Consider the following 21,612-nt stretch of genomic DNA (forward strand, 5'->3'; position numbering starts at 1 on the left):
GCGGTCAAGACAGCGGTACCATTGCTTGAGCACTCCGATTGTGGTGGCATGGCTCTCATTGTATGTGTGCTGGGCAGGAGTACTGGGGTTGCGGAGGGCAGTCATGAGCAGGTGGAGAGCGGATAGTCCTTTTCTCTGAGCAGCCAGCCGTGAGTTTGATGTGGTGGCTGGAACAGAGCAGACACAGGATGACAGCATCGTGGTTACTGCCAGGATAGTGGGCAATGATGGTGAGGATTCTGCGCATGTGGTCGCACACCAACTGCACATTCAGTGAGTGGTAGCCTTTGCGGTTACGGTATACCTCAGGATTGTTATGCAGTGCCCACAAAGTGACGTGTGGGCAGTCAATGGCACCCTGTAGGCGCAAACGGCAGGCACGCAGGAGCCCAATTTCACCCCCAAAAGATTTTACTGTAACTTTTCATAAACAGCATGCAATGTTTACATTACTACGAAGCGAGTGCAGTTTGTTTTATTTGTTTTTGGGATGTGGGTGATGCTGACAAGGTCCATTCCTAGTTTCCCTGTGAAAGTGTTGGTGGGTCATCTCCCTGCGCCACTGCTGTCCTTGTGGTACTTGGAAATATGGAGGTTATAATACGGAAAAAGGTCATTTGACCCCTGTCAGCTTTTAACCCCCATACGAGCAAATGGCCCCAATCATATTGCCCACCTTGTTCCCATACCGCTTCAACCTCTTTCCTTCAACCACTTGTACAATCTAATCTTGAATGTTGACATAGATTCTACATAAAACAATAGCCCTGGAAGTGAATTCCACTGCCTCACAACACATTTTGGGGGGAATTGTAACCCTTAAAATGGGTGGGTTTGGAGTTGGGGATAGTTAAATTGTTAAAAATCAGAATCCCGACCCGTTCACTTCGGTTTTAACAGAGGCGGGATGGGGAGAGGGCAGCCAACCCGCTGCGAGGTTGAAATATTATAATGAGGCTGGAAGCCTCTTCTTTAACCTCCATTTTGTTTTTCACTGTTGCTGGTTGGGTTTTGCATACTTCGTAAAACCCGGTGGTTACTGCATGGCAAGGATTGCTGCATCCAGGAGGTAAGTGCCTTTACAGTTATCTCCTGGATCCAGGGCCCTGACCTAGCCCACCCCCGCGATTGGAAGATCCCCCATGAGGTCTCCGATCTCCCCTCCCCAGGTCTGCGATCCCTCCCTGAGGCCTTTCCCACCCCACATCTCCGTCCTTCCCCATGTTCCTTCCAGCACCGATCTTCTGCAGACACCCACCCTTGCTCCTCCAGCCGCCCTGCAAGCCCATTGCCCCACAATCCTCGGTACATCTCCTGGTCACCACCCAGCCCCCATTGATCCTCGCACACCTCCCATGTTCTTCGCACCGTCCGATGTTCCTTGCACCCCCTCCCCCCCCCTCAAACCGATGTTCCTCACACTCCGCTCCTGATGTTGCTGCCACCAGGCCCCGATGGTGCTACTACCAGCCCCGATCCTTAGTAACATACCCCCCCCCCACTCCTCCCCCGTGCTCCTTCGGCCAACCCTGGCCCCTTTGCAATCCCTCTCTCCCTCCTCTATGCAGTTTAATCTCCTTAGTAATATCCGCACACCCCCTCCATGCTTCTCCGGCCAAACCCCCTTATGTTCCCTCCCTCCTCTGTGCGGTCTAGTGCCAGCGGCCTACCCACCTGGCTGGTTGCGGGCGGGAAACAGAAGCCTCGCATGCAAATTAGGCTCTGCTGTTAAAGATGGCAGGGCCTGCAGGAAACCTGGCCTCCTCGGAGCCCCACTGCTCCCAACCCGCCTTCCCTGTTAAAATTCAGCCCATTGTGTTAAGATGTTTCTCCTGCCTTCTGTTTGAAGTCTCTTAGATTTATTCTTTTGTCTCTAATCCTGTGTTCTAGACTCCTCATCTACTGGAACCAGTTTGCTTCTTTTCACCCTGTCCCATCCTTTCATAATTTAAAATAGCTATCATTTCACCCCATAATCTGCAGTGTTCTAAAGAGAAAAGCCCCAATTTTTCTAATCTTTTGTGGCAATGGTGCTCACACAATGGTGATGCATACAACTAACTGTATGTTAGATATGAGCATTTTTAAACAAGTGCATTTTATAGGACATTTTTGCAAAAAAAATGGCGTTTATGACATTTATCTCTCTATGTGGATTGGTCACTGTAATTGCTAATTATATATTTTTTGTGAGTTTGGGTTTAGATTGTTTATGCTTTGAATGTTCACTCGAGATTGTAAAGGTAAAAATAGTACCAGTAATAAAAAATTGGTACTTCAGATGTTTTAAATAACCCAACTCTGCTTTTAATTCAATCAAACATTGAAAAATGTCTGCAACTTATCTTTTAGTGCCTGAGCTATTGTGCATCAGATTGGAAGGAATAAATCTGCTGCTGGAAACAACACTATGGATTGACTGAGTCACATGTGGCAAGCCCATCACATTTAATGTCAGAACTAGATCTTAAATATCAGCTTCCCCAAATCTGTTGCGACACAAAAGACTAATCCTGTAATCCTTCCAACTAGTCTTAATGCAGTGCAATGGACCTCTTCACATGAAGTCAACTCAAGAGGTCTTCCTGTTCCAATAATCCATAATGGATTGTGATAGCAAGATGTGCTTTATTTGCCATTTATTCAACAGCAACAGGGAATCTGATAACTAGTCATTAAAATGTTAAGGTAAAAACAATATTAAACTAATGGTGGGAGAAATTGGGCTCCTTTGCACCTCCCATTAGTGCCTCCGGGGTGGCGATAACGGGGCGCAAATGGATTTACGACCGGGCGTGGCTCTGACATCGACTCCCCCTAAATTCGGCGGGAGATTTGTGGCAGTGGTATGGCGTTGCACCCCGATCTCCTTCGCCCGGAGATCGTGAAGTCATCATCGTGCGCATCGCCCTTGTAGCGCCCCGGATCCGAACAGGCGTAACCACCGACAGCTGCAGCAGGCGTTCATCAGGAGGCCAGGCACTTCGGGGGTGATGCTTAATGGCGAGGTGGCCGAGGTAAGTATAAAAAAACATTTCAAATTTCTCTTTCCAATTTTTTACCTTGTTTCTTGCTCGCGATCGATCAGCCTGCCACTCTGCCACAGTGCATCGAGCTGATTGGTCCAGATCACGGCTGTTATCTGGGACCAGGTAAGTTCTTCTTTTGCAAAGCCTGCAACGATGGTCCTTCCCTTTAAGGGAGGGAAAGAGTCTTCCAATGTGACAGTGTTGCATGGCCCATTGTGCAGCACCTACCGTCCCGCCTGCTGCCTCTTGCGCTCCAGGAACGAAGTGGAACACTTGATTTAGTATTTCACTTTCTTTCTGTGCAAACGCCAAATTTTTTTCAAGTTTGAAAACATTATCGCCTGGTGCTAACGTTTGAAACTTTTAAAAAGTTAGTGTCCCAAACGGGGCACTCCCCAACTTCTCCCCCACGGACGTTTATCAATACATGCACTATTATCTTTAAAATCTAAAACAAAGGTACTTTTATGGCATATTATCTTACCCGCCAACTTGCCTTGTTCACAGATAATTTCAGTCCTAACCAATGTCTGCCAACAGAAACAATCCTCAGTTTGTATTCTGCTCCAGTTGCAGTAATTCAGCCAACTCCTTTGAGTCTATATAAGCCACAACTTCCATTTACAAGCTTTCCCATCCCTAAATCTTACAAATAGCCTGTCTTAATTCTCAACCACAGGCAAAAATATCAAATATTTGAATCCTAGTTTCTCATCGATAGCTATCTATGGGCCATTTCTAGAGTTTAGCCCATTCATTTTGTCTCTGAGTTTCAGAAATGTTCTGTCTCCAGCTATTTACAATATACATCAATGATTTAGATGAAGGAATTGAGTGTAATATCTCCAAGTTTGCAGACGACACTAATCTGGGTGGCGGTGTGAGCTGTGAGGAGGAGGCCAAGAGGCTGCAGGGTGACTTGGACAGGTTAAGTGAGTGGGCAAATGCATGGCAGATACAGTATAATGTGGATAAATGTGAAGTTAGAAGACAGAATATTATTTGAATGGTGGCAGATTAGGAAAAGGGGAGATGCAACGCGACCTGGGAGTCATGATACATCAGTCATTGAAGGTTGGCATGCAGGTGCAGCAGGCGGTGAAGAAGGCAAATAGAATGTTGACCTTCATAGCTGGGGGATTTGAGCATAGGAGCAGGGAGGTCTTACTACAGTTGTACAGGGCCTTGGTGAGGCCTCATCTGAAATATTGTGTTCAGTTTTGGTCTCCTAATCTGAGGAAGGACATTCTTGTTATTGAGGGAGTGCAGCGAAGGTTCACCAGACTGATTCCGGGATGGCCCGACTGACATATGAGGAGAGACTGGATCGACTGGGTCTTTATTCACTAGAGTTTAGAAGAATGAGAGGGGATCTCATAGAAGCATATAAAATTCTGATGGGACTTGACAGGTTAGATGCAGGAAGAATGTTCCCAATGTTGGGGAAATCCAGAACCAGGGGACATAGTCTAAGGATAAAGGTAAGCCATTTAGGACCGAGATGAGGAGAAATTTCTTCAGTCAGAGAGATGTTAACCTGTGGAATTCTCTACCACAGAGAGTTGTTGATGTCAGTTCGTTAGATCTATTCAAGAGGGAGTTGGATATGGCCCTTACGGCTAAAGGGATCAAGGGGTATGGAAAGAAAGCAGGAAAGGGGTACTGAGGTGAATGATCAGCCATGATCTTACTGAATGGTGGTACAGGCTCGAAGGGCCGAATGGCCTACTGCTGCATCTAATTTCTATGTTTCTATGTTTCTCTGTCTCAGTTCTATAATTCAATCAGTTCAAAGTCAGACAAGGTGCCGAGAGAAAGGAGAATGGGGCAGCGATAACATTCAGAAAAAGAGCAATGTTGCAAAGGAATGGAAAAATGGCAGCAAGATCACAAAAAGCAACTCCATACATTTCAATTAAGTTACTCAAACTAACTTCAAGGTATCAAGAAAACAAACTGCAACTCTCACCAAAATGAACCTTTGGACAAGTGACCAGTACCGATCCTGCATCCTCATCTGGTTGTTAACCTTTCTACCTGTGATAGGCCCCATGTGTTAATACTTATTGCTAGTACTCCTGCAACATTGCAAGGGATCAAATCTACACGAGTCTCCACTAGTAAACTTGTTTGAACAATTCAACTCCAATTAAATTTGGATTAGAATCCAAGACACAGGTTGCAGCATTACCTCCCAACCATGGCCTAATCCAAACCCCCACTGGTACTCAATATGTTCCAAGTTCCCTGACTAATGATGCTTCTCAACCAAAGATGTTGTGCTCCATGACTGTAAAGTTCTTCTTCCTACCTAAAATTGCAAGGCTTCTGAATTTATTTCTATTTAAACTCCACACTTGATATTACTGTTCAGCAAAAATTATTCCAGAGAAGGAATGAGGTCACTAAGTTATTTTGTAACATTAGCAAAACATTGTTAACATTTAAACGCACATTAAGCTTTTCAGCTTAAGGTTAGATTTCAAAGCAGTTGGATCCTAAATCTGCATATGTATCCTGATGGCATCCTTTCTGACTGTGACAAAGACAAACTATCCCTCCTTGTCCTTCTTGACTTGTCTGCAGCCTTTGACACGGTTGACCACTTGATCCTTCTCCAACACCTCTCCACTGTCGTCCAGCTGGGTGGGACTGCACTTGCCTGCTTCCATTCTTATCTATCTAATCGTAGCCAGAGAATCACCTGCAATGGCTTCTCTTTCCACCCCTCCATCTTTACCTCTGGTGTCTCCCAAGGATCTATCCTTGGCCCCCTCCTATTTCATATACATATTACCTCTTGGCAACATAATCCAAAAACACAGCGTCAGTTACCACATGTACACTGATGACATCCAGCTCTACCTCACTATCACTTCTCTCGATCCCTCCACGGTCTCTAAATTGTCAGACTCCTTGTCCGACCTCCAGCTCTGGATGAGTAGATATTTTCTCCAATTGAATATTGGGAAGCCCAAAGCCATTGTTTTCGGACCCCGCCACAAACTCCATTCCCCAGCTACTGACTCCAACCTCTCCCAAACTTCTGTCTGAGGCTGAACCAGACTGTTCGCAACCTTGGTGTCATATTTGACTCTGAAATAAGATTTCGGCCACATATCCGCAGCATAACTAAGACCACCTATTTCCACCTCCGTAACATCACCTGTCTCTGCCCTTTCCTCAGTTCATCGGCTGCTGAAGCCCTCATCCATGCCCTTATTACTTCTAGACTTGACTATTCCAATGCTATACTGGCTGGCCTCCCACATTTTACCCTACATAAACTATAGGTGATCCAAAACTTGGCTGCCCGTGTCCTAATTCGCACCAAGTCCCGTTCACCCATCACCCCTGTGCTCGCTGACCTGCATTAGCACCTGGTTAAGCAATGCCTCGATTTCAAATTCTCATCCTTGTTTTCAAATTTCACCCTGACCTCACCCCTCCCTATCTCTGTAATCTCCTCCAGCCCCACATTCTCCCTGATTATAATTGCTGAACCTTTGGTGGCTGTGCCTTCCATTGCCTAGGCCTCAAGCTCTGGAACTCTCTCCCTAAATGTCTCCACCTCTCTACCTCGCTTTCCTCCTTCAAGATGCTCTTTAAAACCTACCTCTTTGATCAAGCTTTTGGTCACCTGGCCTAATTTCTCCTTATGTGTCTCAGTGTCAAAATTTATATCGCCTAATACTCCTGTGAAGCGCCTTGGGACCTTTCACTGTGTTAAAGGCACTATATAAATACAAGTTGTTGTTGTATCTAATGATCACTAATAGTAACTAACCTATGAATTTCAGGGAACATATTTCAGACTCTCACAATAAAACTCTTTTCTAATCAACTTAAAAAAGTATGAAATACGAGGTAACATAGATGACAAATATATTGCTGATAGACTTGCATTAATGAATTAACTAAGTATTACAAAGTTATAATTGACAAGGATCAAGGAATGTAGGGGGTGAAAATGAGTGCCTTTGTGCCTCCTTTTAGCGCTCCCGGAGGCGCTATTGGCTTTGTGACCGGGCACGGCACTGACATCGACTGCCGCCATATTCGGCGGGAGTTTTGCGCCCTGATCTCATTCACCCGGAGATCGTAATGTCATTGCCATGCGCGTCGCCCCGGTAGCAACCTGGACCCCAAAATTTGACTTCCGCCACCTGCCGCAGCACCGGGTAAAAACGTCGGCAGCTGCAGGAGGCGTTCATCGGGCGGCTGACTACTTTGGGGGCGATGATTAAAGGCAAGGTGGCCGAGGTAATTAAAAAAAAGCCTTACCTTTCTTGTTCCAGTTTTTCGTGGGATCCGGCCCGCGATCGATCAGCCCGGCGGGATGGCGGCTGCCTTGGTGGTCCGGGTAGGTAGTTTTTACATTTCAGAGCCTGCAGTGATGGCCCTCCCTTTAAGGGAGGGAAGGAGCCATTGAATGCAACAGTGCTGTATGGCCCAGTGAGCAGCGCTGCTGAAGTCTCCGCCCCACCTGCTGCCGATGGCGCTCCAAGAAGGAAGTGGAGCATCTTCTTGGAGATCAAACAGCAAATTTTTTAAAAGTTTGAAATCGTTATCGCCTGGCACTAACTTTTCAAACTTTTAAAAATTAGCGCCGCATGATAGTGAATTTTGCCCCCATCGTTAATAATCATTATTTACTCACTATAATAGATCTAATTTACTTGTTGATAAGTTTTTCACAGTAATGTGCATATTATGATCACTTTTCTTTAGCTCTGCAAACATCTTCACTTGATAGTGAATCTGGATTTTGCAACCAATTTTGCAGTGTAAGATTGTGAAAATTATGGACCACTTATACCACAATATTGCATGGATGCAAACAGTTCTGGTTTCATAGTTGATGCAAAATGTATGGAGTAGAGCTAGCTCTCTTGGACTGGTGGAAACATTTTGGAAGACTTAATGTTTTAACTCGTTAACTGCTAGGTGAGAAGCAACTTTGGTAACATTAATATTTAAGCAGAATTTGGGCACAACTAAATGGAGCTCTGCACATGTAAGTGTTTCCTGACTAAAGCACAGCACAGAGCCAACACCATCCTTTAGGTCTGTATCACTAAGTAAGTGGCTGTCTCCAGCCAGTACCTGTAGTATTACTATGCCTCTAAATATAATACAAGTCCACTTTTGTAAAGATTTTCACCTGGTTTCTTGGCCTTTATTGCAAAGGGGATGGAGTATAAAAACAGGAAAGTCTTGCTACAGCTTTACAAGGTATTGGTGAGGCCACACTTGGAATACTGCATGCAGTTTTGGTTTCCATATTTACGAAAGGATATACTTGCTTTGGAGACAGTTCAGAGAAGTTTCACTAGGTTGATTCCGGGAATGAGGGGTTAGACTTATGAGGAAAGGTTGAGCAGGTTGAGCCTTTACTCATTGGAATTCAGAAGAATGAGAGGTGATCTTATCGAAACGTATAAGATTATGAGGGGGCTTGACAAGGTGGATGCAGAGAGGATGTTTCTACTGGTGGGGGAGACTAGAACTAGAGAGCATGATCTTAGAATAAGGGTTGCCCATTTAAAACAGAGATGAGGAGAAATTTCTTCTCTCAGAGGGTTGTAAATCTGTGGAATTCGCTGCCTCAGAAAGCTATGAAAGCTGGGACAATGAATAAATTTAAGGCAGAAATAGACAGTTTCTTAAACGATAAGGGGATAAGAGGTTATGGGAAGTGGGCGGGAAAGTAGAGCTGAGTCCATGATCAGATCAGCCATGATCTTATTGAATGGCGGAGCAGGCTCGAAGGGCCGTATGGCCTACTCCTTTCCTATTTCTTATGTAATTCTGATAAACATCTGGATTTCAGGCTTGTCTTTCAAGGTAACATGGTGCTTGTTTTAGATGCAGAAAATACTTTTCAATTCCTACTCTCATTTGAGAACATTCTTATATTTGTTTTTGAATACAATTTCAGTATGCTCCTGATCTTTCATGTGGACAGCTTATTTTCCAAATTTTCTTCACAGTACTCTGGTAGGGATGATGGAAGTTTCAACATGTGACAATCTTTGAAAAAAAATGATGGCGTTGAGAAAACTACTGGGCTGTTGTCTTGCACATTGTTTCCATGTGTATGATTGAGTGGTATTCATACAGATGAGTAAAATATTTAACTTCAATAAAGTTCTACAAAATTGATCAGTAAGCTTATGCTCCCTTTGCCTCCTTAAAATGGGGTTTTCTTGTCAATAAATCTAATATTTTCCGTTAAGTACGTAAGTGCTTAAGAGCTTTTTGGTTACCGTCTAAACTGTTTTTCATGAGATTGAACTTCAATATAATTGTGAGCCTGAAAAGTAATTTACTAATTGCAGGCTTTATATCGCGCTGCACTACATCTGGGGCTCCTACTTTTAAATTATAGATGGTCGGAATCAATTGCAGTAGAGAGTATTACATTTACATACCTACAACAATTTGATTATGTTGAAAACTTCCACTGTTTATGGTGGAATGACCTGATTGTAGATAGAGTGCCTATTTTAGGCACACATCTGACTGGCAGGATGTAAAGGAGGCCCATCCGTTAAACTCGGCCAAGTCTCCCAATGCCACTCATGGGCAAACCACCCGCTCGACCAGCTGGTTTCCTAACTGGGAGTTAACAAATTTCCCTTTCATTGTCTACCTATGTTTACACATGGTGATCCAATATACCCAAGTATGATAGCAGGAAAATCTGCCTCTATATTTTTAATATCTCATAGCTTGGCAGCATTATGTCAAGTTTCTATTCTCCGCGAGGTCTGTCTGTAACTGGTGAAATGGCATTCCCTAGCTTAGGTATAGCCACCATTTCCAAGAAGGATGGGTAATGTCTAATGAGGGATTGTTGAATAAATAGTGTCGGCTGCTATTAACGGTACTGGTCATTCCATAATATTACTCCTTGATTAAGATGCTTTGCTTAACAAGCATATATCAGGTCATTTCTGTCTATGAATTCTAGTTTTCAAGGTTGTTTATTATGAAAGATATATTTTGATATTCCTTTGTATCACTTAGGATTTCAAGACAGAATGGGTATGAGCATTGTCTCATATCTAAGCTCGAGAGAATGTCTAGGCAGTTGACTTTGCATCAAGTCTGTTACCTCTAAAATCTAAGAGAATTTTGAGTTTATTGTATTGGAACAGAAAATGCAAGTTTCTTTTACCCCTTCCAAGTTTTTATAATGTGATTCAAAATGGTTCTGTAGACTGATTTCAACAATGTATAGTTACTAATAGCTTATGTAAATGACTATGTGCATATACTATCTAGGTAGGTTAGTCAGTGACAAAAGTATCTGGTGTAACTGCTATTAATCATGTCCTGAAGTGATGTGCGCATGTTGAAGAAATCCTAGGTGGGTAAATGGAGCTAAGATACCGATCACCCACCATCTAATTTAATGGGGGAACAGGCTCGAGGGGCTGAAAGGCATATGCTCCTAAGAGTAAATCCAGGGACAATAAATAGGTCTATATTTTTTGCCCAGGGCTTGCTAGCCCAGATAACGTCACTGCAAGTTTTCAATTGTATTCGTAACAGGCATGGTCTTGTTTATGGGAGGTGGCTTTTGCATTGGGCACACATTGTAATGCTTACAATAACAATTGTAATAACAATAACAATAACATATTACCTATAGAAAATAGGAAGTGGAGTTAGGGGAATAATGAGTTTTACCTACACTTCACCATATTTGAGATTTTATTATCACATACAACGATGATATGTGATGCAGACAATCAGTCTGTTTGTGTGTGAGTTGTAAGGTTACTAATCTTCAGAAAAATGCAGACCATGAACTAAAAATTATTTGATACAAGCTTTGGAATTAAACGGGACAATTAAGGACATCCTGTGGTCAGGAACCAAAACTGACTTCATGCACAACAACAATGGAGTTGTTACGTGAGATCCTGAACTTGATTGAACAGGGTGGGGAAAACAACCACTGGAGTCATCGAGTCTGTAATAAGACCAGACAACAAAGGACCCCCACGGAGTGCAAATTTTTGGGCTAACAGCATTCAGCATAAGGAAATATCTTTTGCATTGTCGACTCCATGTGCAAATTAGTAGCCATTCAACCTCATCACCAACCAGTTAAACGGATCGCTAATCGAATTTCATCCCAATGGGAAACTTATTCAAATCGTGGATATAAATATATGGACACAGGCACATAAGCAAGTTAAGCAGAAGCAGGAGGAAGAACACAGGAAGAAACATCAAGCAGGGATGGAAGGAAAGGAACAGAAGTTGCAGTTAACGGCCAGAACAAAAACCTACAATAGCGACAGCCAGGGCTGGTGATTGTATGTCTTAAGTCAATTTCTATCAGCAGTCTAGTCCTGTAGTTCTAGTCGTTTTTTGTTGCGTCATAAAACGAACACTGGGTTAAGCCTAAAATTTTGTGCCATGCATTGTCCTTTCCCACTATAAGTTTCGAGTTCTAAGAATCCGAGTAGAGTGAACAAAACAAACACCCGAAAGATTGCAGAATCCATTAATGTTCTATAACTTTTTTCAATTCGGTTATGTGCTCAGTGGTGTTCCCTTTATTACCATTCATTAACTGGGAGAGAAATATGCAGCAGGGAAATATGAGTGATATTATTGAGTATAATAAATTGTAAATCCTAGACTAGCGGCAGTCAGCCAGGGCCAACTGAAAGCACAAAACACATCCTTCTGCATTTTATGTATTTAAAAACAGAAAATGTTTGAAATCTAAAAGTGTATTATCTCTCACGTGGCAATTTAAAAATGAAAATGATAATTAAAATCTAAAGGAATGAGAGTCCACACTTTTTAAAGTTAATTTTCAGTGCCAGAAAGGTTGTTTGGCATAATTAAAACTTATCTTGCCATTAAAAGGGTATTTATACTGGAATGGACAAGAGCTAACTTTTTCTGGCGAGTTTAGTGTGCATCTATAACGTAAGTACAGCAACTTCATGCCGTTCCATGTATTTCAATTGTGAGTCTCTTGGTGAGACACCATTATATCGTAGCTTCTGGAGGAGCAGGGCATCTCGGACAACTTTCTTTTAACTGTGCATATGCGGTCACTATAAGTTGCTGTCCAATTTACACTTTAATGACAGTAAGTGCTGTTAGCCTCACTGTTATTTTGGCTACAATATCCGGTAAGTAGTTGTGTTCACAAATTAACAGATCTGGGGTTAGACTCTGATGAAAGGAACTGGAGCCCATAAAGTTGTATTGATGTCTCTACAACTACTTTTATTGTTCATGCAGAACAAGTTGCAACCTTTTATCATGGGCCGGATATTGTAGCCAAAATAACAGTGAGGCTAACAGCACTTACTGTCATTAAAGTGTAAATTGGACAGCAACTTATAGTGACCGCATATGCACAGTTAAAAGAAAGTTGTCCGAGATGCCCTGCTCCTCCAGAAGCTACGATATAATGGTGTCTCACCAAGAGACTCACAATTGAAATACATGGAACGGCATGAAGTTGCTGTACTTACGTTATAGATGCACACTAAACTCGCCAGAAAAAGTTAGCTCTTGTCCATTCCAGTATAAATACCCTTTTAATGGCAAGGTAAGTTTTAATTATGCCAAACAACCTTTCTGGCACTGAAAATTAACTTTAAGAAGTGTGGACTCTCATTCCTTCAGATTTTAATTATTTTTATTTAAAAAAAAAATGTGACTTTATCTTTCTGTCTCTTTTATCTCTCTCTCTTAATCCAATTCTTCTTTCCCGCTCTTTATTTTGCTTTCATTACCTGATTTTGGTGTTGAATTAAATAATCCAACTGACACTTCCTGGTTCAGACTGTGCGGCTCATTAACATTTATTCAATCTGATTGGTTGAGGAGACACACCATTGCACTCCCTGTTCACACAGGCCCCAGATCCCCTGTAGAGGGCACTGCGCTTTTTCGCTAGTTGGCTGACAGGAACTTCAGGTGCATATGTCCTTTGTTCACCACTGACCGCAAAATCTGACCCATTGAAATATTTGTAACCCTTCCAAAAGAAAGAATTTTTGACTTGAAAGGCACAGTTATGTTAGACTCCACAATTCTGGAGAGTGCAAAAATAATGAGTCAAATACAAAAACCTTCTTGGGGAAAATATCCCAGGTTACCTGAGAAAATTACTCTCATACCTTCAGACATCACATCCTCCTCAGAAGGTTGTGGGTTCAAGTCCCACTCCAGGGACTTGAGCACATAAATCTAGTCCGACACTCCAGTCCAGAGGTGAGAGAGTGCTGCACCCTCTTTCGGCTGAGATGTTAAACTGTATCTGCTCTCACAGGTGGGTGTAAAAGATCCCGTGGCACTATTTTGAAGAAGAGCAGGGGAGTTATCCCCAGTATCCTAGCCGATATTTATCCCTCAATCAACGTAACAAAAACTGATTATCTGGTCATTATCACATTGCTGTTTGAGGGATCTTTGTGGGCACAAATTGGCTGCTGCATTCCCCACATTACAACAGTGACTACACTCCAAAAGTACTTCAATGACTGTAAAGTGCTTTGAGACGTCCAGTAGTCATGAAGGGCGCTATATAAATGCAAGTCTTTCCTTCTCTCTTTCTTTCCTTCAGTAATTCCTAAATTCACCACTGCTACAAATTCACTTTTGTGTACTGCAATAAACGTGATTGAATTTTGGGTATGTATGCACTTCAGTTATGGGAATACCATGTCCCACAACAGGTTCAGTATCTTTGTCTTCAACTGTCCTAAAATGTATATTCAGGGCTATTTATGAGCCATGTCAGCTTTTTTGAAACTGTTTGTTGGCTTTTGCTAGTTTTCTAGGTTGGCATGTAAGTAGGAATCGCAGAAACCAATTGCAAACAATAGGTCCTGGGTGAATGTAATGTGGTCGAATATATTGGCAGCAGCCAAGTTTAACCCTGCGGGGCTCTACATCTCTGAAAATAATCAATACATAATTATGATACACAACATCCAATAACATATGTGGCAGGCATTTTCTAAAGCAGTTGTAATGCATAAGCTTGTAAAAAAGAATGCAACCTTCATGATAAATGTCAAAGTTCAGTAAGAATATGCAAATCACATGAACAGCAATACCTGCTGCTACCCAAATTTGCAGGTTATCGGGGCTGCCAGGTAACATCACAGTTTTGGCCCCCACAACGCTCCCATTTAACCTGGGGGTTGGAAGGTAATGGGGTATCAGGATAAATCCCCAGCATCCTTTTCACAGTTATTCTTGAATGTTTTCTCTAGTATTTAAAAAAATATATAAATTCCAAGTTTCAGTAAGAATGTGTAACAAATTGGCTCATTGTTAAAGCTTAAAGTAATGGTCCTTACCTACAGTTAATAAATGAACAGCGTAGTATTTAGAGTCAGATCTCAAGAGTGCTGCCATTAGATTTAAATTAATTATTGCCACTTATTCAAATATAATGCAGAAACTTTCTTGAAAAAACATTCCACCTACACTTTAGCAAAACAAATATCCAGAGTAACTTTCCAGCAACTATTTCCTCGTGCCTTCACAGCAGAACAAAATATGGCAGCATCTACTCACCGGTAATTTGATTGGGCTGGCGTCAGTCAGAACCATTGACTTTGTCTGGCTGAGGCGGTCACAGTTTGCAGCTGCACTCTTCATCCTCCGCTGCACAACAACAGGACTGCACTGGGACGAGGGGAGATGTTCAGCGGTGGATGGTGGTTGGGCATTTGCTTTCGGCTGAGCTGTAGATCCATCCTACGGAAAGAAACAAGAAACTCGTGTTTCGAAGCTGCAATTAATTCATTGTAGACATTCATTATCTAAACATCTGTAACATATCAGTACACTTAAGGCTAATTCATACCTTGCAGTCTTAATTACTGGCAAATAATCATTTGAAAATTCTATCACTATCCTTTTTGTCATTTGATTCAATGAATATATAAGAATTTAGATATCACAGAGAACTTGATAATTCCCCAGCTAAATATTAGTCGGATGAAAATGTTCACTTGTTTCCGAATTCCTGTTCAAATTCTGCTTCCCGTGAAGATGAAGGAGCATATTTTCCTTTCCCTGCACCGAGAGATATTGGAGCGTCTGAGCGCAGCGAATACAGGAGATTCAGGCAGGGAAGAGCACAAGCTACTCACCACTGCTTCGGATTTCAGTTACTTTATGTCGATAATTTGAAGGTTGGGAAATTGGGCAGGCTCCTACAAGTTTGTGCTCCTGCCCATCCAATGTTCCTGTATTCATTGCTCTCAAGCAATCCAGTAACCCCAGATGCAGTAACAGGAACATCTGATGCAATATATTTTCAAAGTCGAGTCTGATGCCAAAACAGTTTGAAAATGGTGGTCGTCATTACCAATGCTTCTGATAAGAAGTGAAACTACTGTATAACGCAAATGTTCCTGCCTGTGCCCTCAGTGCTTTGTTCTTGCACAGCCCCAGTGTAACAAGGATTTCCTGTTATGGGCAATTCATATGGCCAGCGGCACCCCAAGTGCAAGCCAATCCTTTGGCAGGACCTAGCGTTGGCAGAAGGGGTGGGGTCATGAGGTGCCAGCTGCAAACCTTTCAAGCTTTGAGCCGTCGGGGCCTGGGCTCAGTTGTGGCATTCTCCTCACTGAGTCAGAAGGTGAGGGGTTCAAACCCCACTCCAGAGACTTGAGCACATAATCTAGGCTAACATTCCAGTGCAATGCTGAGGGTGTACTGCAGTGTTGGAGGTGCTGTTTTTCAGATGAGACATGAAATGGGGCCCCCTTCTACCCTCTTAGATGAATGTAAAAGATCCCATAGCGTTATTTAAAGGACACCATGGGAACTCTCCAAGTATCTCGGCTAATACTCACCCCTCAATCACCCTCGCTATAACAGGTGATCTGGTCATTTATTTCACTGCAGTTTGAGGGACCTTGCCACATTAAAATTGGCTAAAATACAACAGTGACCACATTTCAAAGTATTTCATTGGCTGTGAAACACTTTGGGACCTCCTGAGATTGTGCAGAATTCTGAAGTGAATTCAAATTAATTATTAACTTTTAAATGGGGTAATGGTTCTTAGGTCCTATGCTAGAATGCAGTAACATAATAACAACAAAAAGCTTCAGTTATTTAGGAGTTACTGTTAATTAAGAAATATACTACATTGAAGACAATTTATCAATTACAAAGAATAATGCATGTACAGAAATTCTAAAGCGATTATCTAATAGAAACAGATAAGAAATATCCCAGTACATTAACTCTATGAAGACTGCAATAGAATTTCTGCATGAAAATCAGGAAGTAAATTAACAATTCTCAGTTTATTTGAAGTGTATATAATTGGGTAATAAATCTAATATGAATTGGCTCTGCAATTTGTGTTTTATAAATAATTGAATAATGAGACCGGGTGACATAGAGGTAAGGACATTGTACTTTCACCTCTAGGATTCGGATCAAGTTCCATCTGGTTTATTCCTTTCTCTGATGGTTTTAATGGTCCTTAATGAAATTAATTTGGGACAGAATCAGATTGAGTTCAATGTGTCACAACTCTTAAATTTTACTCAAATAGGTCAGAAAGGGAGCAACGGCAGCGGTGACTTTAGCGATGCTTTTTCTGAGGTGAGGATGTATGACGTGCCTTTGAGTGCTATTTTCTTCTGTGTGAGAAGTTGATGAAAAATTATTTTATTTATTTACTCAACCAACAGCCAGCAAATTAATGGATCTCTGGATAGAGGCAGTAGATTCTTAGCTCCCTCATACACAAGACCAAAGTGAAATGGTACTGGCAGCAAGTTAAACATCTTTAATTCGCATTAAGTGGTATTCAAAGACACAGAGTGGCTTTGGTAAACAATCTGAGAGTCACTTAAGATATGTGACATTACATTACAGATATGCACTTGTGTATAGTACCTATTCATCATAGATTTCGAGGGACTTGTTCCACTCTAAAAGTGAGTTCTCAGGTGACTGTACTGCCCAATACAGGAATTACAGTCTCTGTCACAGGTGTAGCAGACTGTGGTTGAAGGAAAGGGTGGGTGGGGAGTCTGGTTTGCCGCATGCTCCTTCCGCTGTCTGCGCTTGTTTTTGCATGCTCTCGGTGACGAGACTCGAGGTGCTCAGCGCCCTCCCAAATGCTCTTCCTCCACTTTGGGAGGTCTTGGGCCAGAGATTCCTAGGTGCCGGTGGGGATGTTACACTTTCTCAAGAAAGCTTTGAGGGTGTCCTTGAAACGTTTCCTCTGCCCACCTGGGACTCACTTGCTGTGTAGGAGTTACGAGTAGAGCACTTGCTTAGGGAGTCTCGTGTCGGGCATGCAGATGATGTGGCCCACCCAATGGAGCTAGTCAAGTGTGGTCAGTGCTTCGATGCTGGGGATGTTGATCTGGGCGAGAACACTGATGTTGATGCTTCTATCCTTCCAGTGGATTTGCAGGACCTTGCAGAGGCAGTGCTCGTGGTAATTCTCCAGTGCTTTGAGGTGTCTGTTGTGTATAGTCCACGTCTCTGAGCCAAGTAGGAGGGCAGGTAGACCATAAGCTTGGTGCCAGATTTAAGTCTTCAAATACTCTCAGGCAACCGAAGGCTGTACTGGCACACTGGAGGTGGTGTTGGACCTCGTCATCAATGTCTGCCCTTGCTGATAGTAGGCTCCTGAGCTATGGAAAATGATCCACGTTGTCTAAGGCCGAGCCGTGGATTTTGATGACTGGGAGGTAGTACTGTGTGGCGGGGTCAGGTTGGTGAAGGACCTTTGTCTTACAGATGTTTAGCATAAGCTCCATGCTTTTGTACACCTCGATGAAGGTGTGGATGATGGCTTGGAGTTCGGCCTCTGAGTGTGGGCAGATGCAAATGTCGTCCGCGTACTGTAGTTTAATGACAGAGGATGGGACGACATTAGATCTAGCCTGGAGGCGACATAGGTTGAACAGGTTCCCATTGGTTCTATAGTTTAGTTCCACTCCAGCGGGGAGCTTTTGATAGTGAAACGGAGCATTGCAGCAAGGAAGATCGAGAAATGTGTTGGTGCGATGACGCAGCCCTGTTTGACCCCGGTCCGGACATGGATTGGGTCTGTGGTGGATCCGTTGGTCAGGATCACGGCTTGCATGTTATCATGGAGCAGACAGAGGATGGTGACAAACTTTTGGGGATAACCGAAATGGAGGAGGACTCTCCATTTACCCTCATGGTTGACAGTGTCAAAGGCCTTTGTGAGGTCAAAGAAGATCATGTACAAGAGTTGGTGCTGTTCCCTGCATTTCTCTTGTAGTTGTCGCGTGGTGAGAATCATGTCCATTGTACCCCTTAGTGGACAGAATCTGGGAGGAGTTCTTCAGCCACAGGGAGAAGATGATTGAGGAGGATTCTAGTGATGACTTTCCCAGTGGCCGACTGCAGGGAGATTCCTCTGTAGTTGCCGCAGTCGGACTGGTCCCCTTTTTTAAAGATGGTCATGATTATGGCATCTCTGAGATCTCCTGGCATTTTCTCCTGCTTCCAGATAAGAGAGATGAGGTCATGCATTCGAGTCAATAGTGCTTCTCCACCATAATTTAGTGCCTCAGCGGGGATTCCATCTGCTCCTGATGCCTTGTTGTTCTTGAGCTGACGGATGGCTTTTTCTACCTCGTGCAGGGCTGGGGTTTTGCTGAGATGGTGGAGGGTAGCCTGCTGTGGGATGGAGTCGAGGACATTTGTGTCAAAGGCAGAGTCTCGATCAAGGAGATCTTCGAAGTGCTCCTTCCAGCGGGCCTTGACTGCCTCGGTGTCCTTAATGAGTGCCTCTCCATTCTTGGCCAGCAGTGGGGTGGGGCCTTGGGTGCTTGGACCGTAGGTGGTCTTGACTGCAGTGAAGAATCCTCGCATGTCATGGCTGTCGGCCAGCTGCTGGATCTCCTGTGCTTTCTCCACCCACCATCAATTCTTCAGGTCGCCGCTTTTTCGTTGGACCTCGGCCTTGAGCCACCTGAGGAGCTGTTTTGCTGCTCCCAAGTTGGGTTACTGCTTTAAGTTCACAAATGCCTTGCGCTAGTGGCTTATTAGCTATTGGATCTCCTGATCGTTCTCGACAAACCAGTCTTTGTGTTTCCTGGTTGAGTAACCTAGCGTCTCTTCGCAGGCACTGGTTATGGAGGCCTTGAGGGTAGATCAGGCATTGTGGTCACTCTGCGTCTCGGGGTCATCGAGGGTTGCCAGATTAGCAGTGATTGCCAGCTGGCTGTATCGGGCTTTCTTAACTAGTTCTTTGAGTGCCCAGTGTTGATTTTTCTGCGGCATTGGTTCTGTTGCCGTCGCTGCTTTGGGGCTATATTAATGTTAATGACAGAACGGATTAGGTGATGGTCCATCCAGCAGTCATCGGCTCCTGTCATGGCGTGGGTGACGCGCACTTCCTTGCGGTCCCTCGCTCGGACGATGACTTAGTCAAGCAGATGGCATTGCTTGGAGCGAGGGTGTTGCCATGATGCCTTGTACTTGTGCCTCTGATGGAACAAGATGTTGGTGGTGACAAAGTCGTGTTCGAGGCATTTTGTCAGGAGCAGGGTACTGCTGGAGTTGGTTTTTCCTAATACCTCTCTGCTGATCACTCCTCCCCAGAGGTCTGTGTCCTTACCGACTCTGGCATTGAAGTCACCGAGGAAGATCAGTTTGTCGTCCGTAGGGACTCGTGATAGGGATTGTTCGAGGCTGGAGTAGAATTCCTCTTTGGGCTCATCTGTTGCGTTGAGTGTTGGGGCGTATGCACTGATGACTGTGGCACACTAGTTCCGGGCTAGGGTGAGCCGGAGAGTCATGAGACGTTCGCTTATCCCGCAGGGGGAGTCTCTGAGATGGCCCACCAGCTCATTCTTGATGGCGAAGCCAACTTTGTGGAGGCGGCGTTCTTATTCTGGTTTACCTTTCCAGAAGAAGGTGTAACCTCCACGTAGGCAACGTTAGGGCCAACCTTTGGTGGCGTCCTGGCCTCCCCCGGCGACATTTCAGGCCTCCCCCTAGCGATGTTTTGGCCTCCCTCTGTCAACATCCTAGCCTCCTCTCCCCCACCCTTCAGTAACATCCTGGCCTCTCTGCCCTCCGGCGACACTCTGACTTCCCTCTGGCTATTGGTCCCTCACAGCTGCTGTCGAGCACATGGTGAGTGCAATGGCGGCGATCACTCTGACATCTCTGACCTCTCCTCCTTCCACGAAGTGCATCTTTGGCCATCCCAATGCCTGCCCACAGCCAGGAGCTAACACCTGGAAGAAGGAAGCATTACCCCAAATCTCTCACCCCCACTCTCCACACCTCAGATCCCTCACCATCTCCCTGAAGGGCTCTGCTCAGTGCCGAGCTTATGGCTCGCAACTCATGGCAGGCAACTAGGCCCATACAGTAGAGCCTGGTCTCCATTCATCTTGGACCCTCTTGCCACTGGATCAAGACCTTGCTGTGCTAAGCCCGTGTGGTAGCTGGTGTGCAATGACCACCCCATGTTTAAACAGCTTACGCACAGGCATCTTCCACCCTTCGGGAAGTTCGGGACCTAGAATATCAGGACCAACAGTGACAGACCGGAATGTCACACTGCTTCGTTGCCTGGGAACTCAGACGCTTTGATGTCGACATTGCTGCCCTAAATGAGACCCGGCGGGCAGGGAAAAGCCAGCTCAAAGAACAAGGTGGTGGTTAGTACCTATTACATTGGACACAAGAACATGAGTAGATCATTCAGCACTTCGAGCTTGTCCCGCCATTCTGTTATGTCATGACTGATCTGTACCTTAACTCCATTTATCCGCCATTGCTCCATTACCTTTGATACCCTTACCAAACAAAAATCTATATATGTCAGTCTTGAAAATTTCAATGGGCAGCTTCCGCAGCCTTTTGGGGGAGAGTGTTCTAGATTTTGACTCAGAGCAGGCAGAGCAAAGTTATATTACAGACTCCACACCACTTTCTGGCCAAGAAAAACTGGACTCTGGTTAAATTTTGATATTAACAAAGAACTGACAACAGACATTAATAATGCGAACATTAATAATGAAGTTTAAAGGGTAACATTTTAAACCTTGCTTCACTTGCATTTCTATTGCATGCCATTTGACTATAGTGTTATATTTGGACAACTTCACACACAAGTTACACTAAAGGGCGAGATACAAAGAACAGCAAAGGTGACAAAACAGTATGAAAAGAACCTTGCAAAGGATATCAAAATCAACTCAAAAAACGTTTACAATTATATTTGGATAAAGAGAATGGTTGAAAGAAAATTGAGCCCCTTACAAAATGACAATGGTAATGCTATAAATGAAGATAAGGAAATAGTGGACATGTTAAACAATTACTTTGCATCAGTATTTACAGTAGAGAAAGAGGATAGCATGCCAGACAACCCAAGCAAACTAATATTGAATCAGGGATGGGGACTCACCAAAATTAACATAAACAAATTAACAGTAATGAAGAAAATAATAGCACTAAAGACTGACAAACCCTCAGGATCAGGGGGAACAAAGAGACCTTGGAGTGCATGTCCACAGATCCCTGAAGGTAGCAGGCTAGGCGGATAAGGTGG

The 21,612-nt window shown here is 43.7% G+C and overlaps 1 protein-coding gene across 1 annotated transcript in view; it reads right to left on the reverse strand.

Moving 5' to 3' along the window:
* arhgap15 (Rho GTPase activating protein 15) overlaps nt 1-21,612 on the reverse strand; it is an 833,101-nt gene that overhangs the window by 761,383 nt on the left and 50,106 nt on the right. Inside the window, exon 3 of the mRNA XM_070873559.1 lies at nt 14,604-14,786. Coding sequence (XP_070729660.1) covers nt 14,604-14,786 — 183 coding nt within the window. The remainder of the gene's footprint in view (nt 1-14,603; nt 14,787-21,612) is intronic.

Source organism: Pristiophorus japonicus, chromosome 3 (genome assembly GCF_044704955.1).
Source record: "Pristiophorus japonicus isolate sPriJap1 chromosome 3, sPriJap1.hap1, whole genome shotgun sequence".
NCBI classification, from domain to species: Eukaryota; Metazoa; Chordata; class Chondrichthyes; family Pristiophoridae; genus Pristiophorus; species Pristiophorus japonicus.